General features: G+C 34.8%; 1 protein-coding gene across 1 annotated transcript; it reads right to left on the reverse strand.

The window, feature by feature from the left end:
* Positions 1 to 1,875: 1,875 nt before the first annotated feature.
* sf3b6 (splicing factor 3b, subunit 6) lies at positions 1,876 to 4,611 on the reverse strand. Its single transcript, XM_046060299.1, has 4 exons — positions 4,456 to 4,611; positions 3,772 to 3,890; positions 2,956 to 3,094; positions 1,876 to 2,780 (listed from the first exon to the last, which is right to left on the reverse strand). The coding sequence occupies exons 1-4, from the start codon at positions 4,483 to 4,485 to the stop codon at positions 2,691 to 2,693; spliced, it is 378 nt and encodes a 125-aa protein (XP_045916255.1). The 5' UTR covers positions 4,486 to 4,611; the 3' UTR covers positions 1,876 to 2,690.
* Between the last annotated feature and the right edge of the window lie 2,589 nt (positions 4,612 to 7,200).

Raw genomic sequence — 7,200 nt, forward strand, 5'->3', positions numbered from 1 at the left:
CCACATAACAGAGGATATTATTAAAATTTGTTTCATATACTTGAATTTTAACTGTTTGGCTCAGTTTTGTCAAGTTTGCATCATCCATTATTTTCAGCTATACATTTCAATTAATTTATCCTTTACCTTTAGCTAATTATATCAACTGTTTATCAATTACTTATAGCTATGTCAACAGTTTATGCATTACCTTTAGCTATGTCAACAGTTTATCAATTACCTTTAGCTAACTATTTCAACAGTTTATCTATTACCTTTAGCTAACCATTTCAACTGTTTATAAATTACCTTTAGCTATGTCAACAGTTTATCAATTACCTTTAGCTAACTATTTCAACAGTTTATCTATTACCTTTAGCTAACCATTTCAACTGTTTATCTATTACCTTTAGCTAACTATTTCAACTGTTTATCTATTACCTTTAGCTAACCATTTCAACTGTTTATAAATTACCTTTAGCTATGTCAACAGTTTATCAATTACCTTTAGCTAACTATTTCAACAGTTTATCTATTACCTTTAGCTAACCATTTCAACTGTTTATCTATTACCTTTAGCTAACTATTTCAACTGTTTATCTATTACCTTTAGCTAACCATTTCAACTGTTTATAAATTACCTTTAGCTATGTCAACAGTTTATCAATTACCTTTAGCTAACTATTTCAACAGTTTATCTATTACCTTTAGCTAACCATTTCAACTGTTTATCTATTACCTTTAGCTAACTATTTCAACTGTTTATCTATTACCTTTAGCTAACCATTTCAACTGTTTATAAATTACCTTTAGCTATGTCAACAGTTTATCAATTACCTTTAGCTAACTATTTCAACAGTTTATCTATTACCTTTAGCTAACCATTTCAACTGTTTATCTATTACCTTTAGCTAACTATTTCAACTGTTTATCTATTACCTTTAGCTAACCATTTCAACTGTTTATAAATTACCTTTAGCTATGTCAACAGTTTATCAATTACCTTTAGCTAACTATTTCAACAGTTTATCTATTACCTTTAGCTAACCATTTCAACTGTTTATCTATTACCTTTAGCTAACTATTTCAACTGTTTATCTATTACCTTTAGCTAACCATTTCAACTGTTTATAAATTACCTTTAGCTATGTCAACAGTTTATCAATTACCTTTAGCTAACCATTTCAACTGTTTATCTATTACCTTTAGCTAACCATTTCAACTGTTTATCTATTACCTTTAGCTAACTATTTCAACTGTTTATCTATTACCTTTAGCTATGTCAACAGTTTATCAATTACCTTTTGCTAACTATTTCAACAGTTTATCCATTACTAGTATCTAATCATTTCAACAATTTGTGTAGTACTTTAAGCTAATTATTTAAACTGTTAATCCATTCATTTTGGCTAATTATATAAGGTGTTAAACTGACTTTGGGTGGGTAGGAGAAGTCGTGACCAGCCTATTGTAGCTTGCAGCCGAATGGTTATCGTGACATTGTTTCTGAAAAACATACCAATTTATAATACTATTTAGATGTGTATTTTTCTCCTAAGTTGCTTATAATATAATTTTTTTTACAATCTCATAATTTAAAAACATGGTATTTTTACTTAAATAATACTTAGAATGCAGGACTTTTACATTACTTTTACTACCAGTTGATTTTTGTTTTTAAAATATATTGTGGTCATACTGCTTTTACACAAGGATCTGAGTACTTCTTCCACTAATCCCCTTCTGTTGATATTTGTCGCAAGTTGGTCCCTCATTGTACTGACATTAACTCACACATAAAAATTGTCCCATGATTGATGTCATAGTGCTTGAGAAAATATAATGAGCAGTACTGAAAAGGCTGTAATGATTCTGCTTACTGGAAGACATTCTTGATTTACATTGTGAGTATGGAATTTAATTTAATTTTTTAATCTATACATAAGGAACACTGGAAATGACTGAGAAAGCCTGTAATATTTACCCATGACTCTTTGGCATATCACCACTGATTACACAGGGTTCAGTTGGGGGCTTGTGTCCTCACACACGTATATAGTAAACTCCAAACTAAAACCCCAGGGATTTCATCAGCACAAGCTGTTTGAAGCTTCAGGCAAACCAAGAATCTGGCAACCCCCTAAACCCTGTGCAAATGTGGAAAGTGCATAGAGTCTGTTGATCTGAATGGGTTCGTACAAAGCACAGCACTTCCACTTCATTACATCTACAGTACATAAAAAGGGAGGAGACAGGAGCTTTTAGAAAAGGAACATTTATTTTAGAAGAACCATATACATGACCATGGCTAGCTTTAAATTAAAATATTGGAGAATTATGAAAGGAGTGACAAAATACTGAAAAATAATCTGCTCTAGCAGATTTAAACATGTTACAGGGTGAATACAATCACAAGGAAAGACATATTTCTTGCAGACAAGTTCACTTTGAGAGGAGCGCCAACAAAAACGTTGAACCCTTATTCTGAAAATCAAACAGACGGGTGTATTTGATGATGGAAATAATGAAACAAAACAAAAATGTAACCCATCATTTCAACTAAAGCTTAAAAAAAATTATTTTGTATGTCTGTATGAGTAAATCATTACCAGCATAAACCACATGAACAAGGGATTTGATGTAGATAGAAAAAGAAAACTTCTGAAATGAAGGTGAAAACGGGGGCTGTGCTGGATGGAGTTTCCAGCACGCTACTTTGGAGGGTCTGTGTTGATGCCATATTTCTCTTTCAGAAGCTTCAGCTGTTCTTCTTTCTTCTTTGTGTCCATTTTTTGGAAAGCCTGCAAAGAGAGTGGATACAACAGAGAAAACCTTTATTAAATTTGGGATAACTGCATGAACATATATATGTTTATATTCTCTACAGATTATGTTGTTCAGTTCCAAAAACTATATTTTTTCATCATTGCCCTTTGACCAGATGATGCCTACTGACACTCTAATGCTGATACATACTCTGTTTGCATTGTAGTAAAGAACCACAAGGTAACGGTTGCAGACATTGAAGCCTGACAGATGGTCACATGCATTCTTGGCATCAAAGATGTCTTCATAAACCACATATGCTGTTCCTCTCGATTCAGGTGTGTTCCCTCTAAAAAGCAAACAGAACAAAACACACAGGAAGTGACTATCAAGTGTCCCACGGGTGTTTAGGGGAATGTCCAGTTTACATGCAAAAGAAAAAGACATTTTAATGGAACCAAATCAGTTTACAATCCATTTATGATTTATATGTAGGATATTATTTGTAAATGTATAAAGGGCAATACTGATATTTCATTGATGGGATCTAAAAATCTGTGCAGCATAAATTGTGACGTATGTAGTCTAAAACATTCTGACCATCCTCTTTCAGGCTATGTTTTTCTCCAATCCTAATAAATGTGTGTATGTATCGAATTGCCTTTTTCAAGAGATAGAAATCTGTCAGTGCTGATTAACCTACATGACTTAGCAATCTGAGTAGTACTGATCTATTAACATGTGCCTCCAAAAAATGATGGGAAAGGAATCATTGTTTTGTATCCATGTAATCTTTACAATGGCACAAAAAATGCCACATAAACTGATGTGGGATGTGTGCGTTACTATAATAACATTATATGCTATAATAATAACAATATAAACTGACCACACTCATAAAAAGTATTTAGCCCAATTTCATATGTATCTCATGGACAAACATCAACTATGAATGATTCAATCAAAATTCTTGATAAGTACTTCCTCTGGCCCATTTGCTCTACATAGACATGTAGAACAACTTACGTTCTGATCTGACGTATTGGTCCATACTTCCCAAAGATATCATACATTTCCTCAGCTGTGATCTTGTAAGGAAGGTTCCTGACATACAGGATTCTGTTCACCTCAGGAGGTAATCGTATCTGTAGCACAAAGAATGAAAAACAGGCGAGTTAAAGTCGTTTTAGACCACAGAGAAGTCGATGAGGACGCAATAACTTTACTAGCTGGCAAACCCAAAACACAAACTCATGCCACACATATAGCAATCTTCCAAGTTGTTTGCCTCTTTTCTTTGTGGAATGACCATTAGCTTACTAATTTAGTTCCCGAGAAGCCATATCACACACCCCTAAATCAGATTAAGTACGGTGTTGAGGAACCAATAAACAAATGTAGCTAACACATTTTCACTTTTTAACTAACGATGTTAAAGTGTTTCATGCGAGTACGTGCTGCCACATGTCTAAAACAAAGACACCAGATGGTCCAAAATACGTCACTGAAATAAACAGTTGAGTTGTGTTGTCTATCAAAAGCAGTCTCAATAAAAATGAAAGTTTTAAAAATAGGCAGTGTGATTGTTTTCAATTCGTTAGCATGCTAACCGTGTGCTACCGCTGGGTGACGCCAGCTTCTGGCCAAGTTAAGCTACAATTATTAGTTGTATTAATCACAGAATACACCAACCGACTGCTTCAAACTTACATTAGCGCGTTTCGCTGCTTGCATAGCCATGGTGAAATGTTTTTATGTGTAAATCGCTAAACAACAGACACGCAGTTTCTCAGCTCTTCACTCTCCCCGTCAAAATGGCAGCGATCGCCAGCTAGTGACGAACTTCCGGTTTCCGACTGAATCACTGCACTCAAATGCGCGGTGCAGTGCTGCCCCCCGCAGGATGACTGTCGATTTTATTACAACACTTCATTGCTTCATTGACCCATCAGCAGTATCGGGGCCGATCCTATAAACAGAGAGTAATCCACCAAGATATAGATGAGTCCAACACTGATGCTAAAACCACGCTTAACTCCATAATGCTCTGTGGGCAGTAAAATACAACCATCTTTTACAAACATCTGATACATATAAATTACCCAGTCTTAGACATGACAAGTAGACATAATCTGTCATGCCTATGATATTTTCAAAAATGACTTGTTGGTGAAAACTGCATTTCACTGAAGGATAAGCACAGATGTAAATAACAAAATACATTCTGGCTGAATTTCATTTAGCTGCTGTGGGCTGTGTGTGTTTCAGGTATTGTGTAGGCTGGCTCACTGTCACACTGTGGGGGCTTACTGGGACAGAGCCATCCTTGATGTTATTAGTAACACCTGTGCTTTTTCTGCAATGAAGTCACTATGTCTGCTGTGAAAACAGCCTATTCCTATGTCTGTCATGCTCAACAATAATTTTCAGCAAAACCCTTAAAGAAAACCGTAGAAGAAAAAGAAGAGATGATGAATACATTTTTGGATTTGCAGACACTCCCCACTCATTCACTACTCCCTACCCCCTATGTAGGGAGTATGTAGAGCACTATATAGTGAGCTCACTCGCATTATTAAAACAACACTTTCGGACACTACTCCGATCGTTATTTCGGCGCCGTTAATTACGTCATTGCCGTCGGACAATCAGTTTTTTCTATCAGCGCAATGCATGACGGTATATAATAAGACAATCGGTTGTACACTACTTTTCAAAATGCATTCTGGGATACATACTGACATACTGCAGTTTGATATGTTTGGGAAGAGTCCTGGCCAATTGTCATGGCATATAATTTACCATACAGGGCTGTAATGTATGTTTCAATAAAAAAAAAAAAAAAAATCAAATTATGTTGTAGGTGTTTATTAAAAAGTGAGAGTTTCTTTCATTTTCAACGTGTGCACTTTAATTTGCACATAAGGTAGGAATGGTTTGGACAGCTGTCACAAAATATAACACAAAATCCTTCCGTTGTCTCTGGCTTCACTGTTAAGGAATTTAATAGTTTTTGTGAAGTTACTAAATTTGAGAATTTAAGTATCATATACTCTTTATTATATTTTTGGATACTAATGTACCCAGGTAGTCAGAACAGATAAACAAACCTAACAGATAGGTGCTGTTTGATACTATTGGAATAATTTCACCCTTAGTTCATTATGGTGCATTGGCTCCCCATAGTGGTGCAATTCAGCAAGGGAAATGTTGGATGGGAAGGTATGTATTTATTTTTTCCCCATGTGTTGTTGAGGCATTACTTGATTGTCCCATTGCAGGGACTCATTTGATTTTAAATCTAAAAAATATGTAATTGATGGAGCTGTATAGTCTACTTCATATCTACTGTATCTTTGGTACTTGACGATTGGGGGCAAATATGTTTTGCACAAAGGCATTAAACTGAGATGAATCATTGCCAACGTCTGTCATTTTTCTTCAGAGCCACATACAATTGGTAAATGGACCACATTTCAAAATAAATCATAAATCATAAATCAAAAAATGTTCAGTAGTCTCATCCCTAGTAACATACACAACCTTAAAAACAATATGTTTCGCTATTATTCATTTAGCTCATACAACCAAATACTTTATACATTTTATTTTGCTGTAGGATACAGTATGTTGTCTCTGGAAAGACCCACTGGTCTGTTTTCAAATAAGACTTTAACAAAACAAAATATTCTGTATACACTAAATCATCCTGCTGTTCTTGTCTACAAATAATGTATGACTCCACAGATGATTATACAAACTCCGAGTGATGTTTCTACTGTATGTATCTACATACAGTCTATGATCTACACACAGCGACCAGTTTGCTTCCATCCTGTCTCTGTAGAGGAAGGTGCTGGTGAAATAATTCCTGACGCAACACTTTCCTCATCACCCCATTCTTTGAGCCAAGACATATACTTGTGCAATTCACGAGCCATTCAAGACATTAAAGTCTGACACGTTTTGGCATTGACAAACACTGACATATTTGTCCTAGTTTTGGGACTCATTTGTCAGTTTACTAAAGAAATATAAAAACATGTTTATTTCAGTCTCCGTGTCATCAACCATGTGTTACTCACAGTTTGTATTTTTATGTATGCATTTATGCTGCATTTTCTGTCTCCTCCATTTACTTTTTTGTGGTATATTGAAATATTTTTCCACATATGAAAAGAATTGTTCAAAAATGAAATTCTAAATAATAAAACAGCCTGCACTATGCATTTAACTTACTACTCTGAATGACAATGTTCAGCCTATGTGAATGTGTCCTAAGGCCACTGCAGCATATAAATGGAACAGTCTTGATTGACATATTTATTAGCTGCAGTGTGAAAGAACTTCATGACAAGTTAAAATCTCTTATCTGATGTGGTGTTAAGCAGCCTTAATCTGATAGTGGTAAATGAAAATAAGATAAATCTAAACAGGGACATAACTGTCTGGTCA

Source organism: Micropterus dolomieu, linkage group LG10 (assembly GCF_021292245.1).
Source record: "Micropterus dolomieu isolate WLL.071019.BEF.003 ecotype Adirondacks linkage group LG10, ASM2129224v1, whole genome shotgun sequence".
In the NCBI taxonomy this organism is placed as follows: Eukaryota; Metazoa; Chordata; class Actinopteri; order Centrarchiformes; family Centrarchidae; genus Micropterus; species Micropterus dolomieu.

Coding starts and splice junctions, on each gene's coding strand:
- sf3b6 (XM_046060299.1), bottom strand. CDS start 4,485: ATGGCTATGCAAGCAGCGAAACGCGCTAAT. Junction 3,095..3,771: donor CCAATACGTCAGATCAGAAC/GTAAGTTGTTCT, acceptor TTTGCTTTTTAG/AGGGAACACACCTGAATCGA. Junction 2,781..2,955: donor TTTACTACAATGCAAACAGA/GTATGTATCAGC, acceptor CTCTCTTTGCAG/GCTTTCCAAAAAATGGACAC.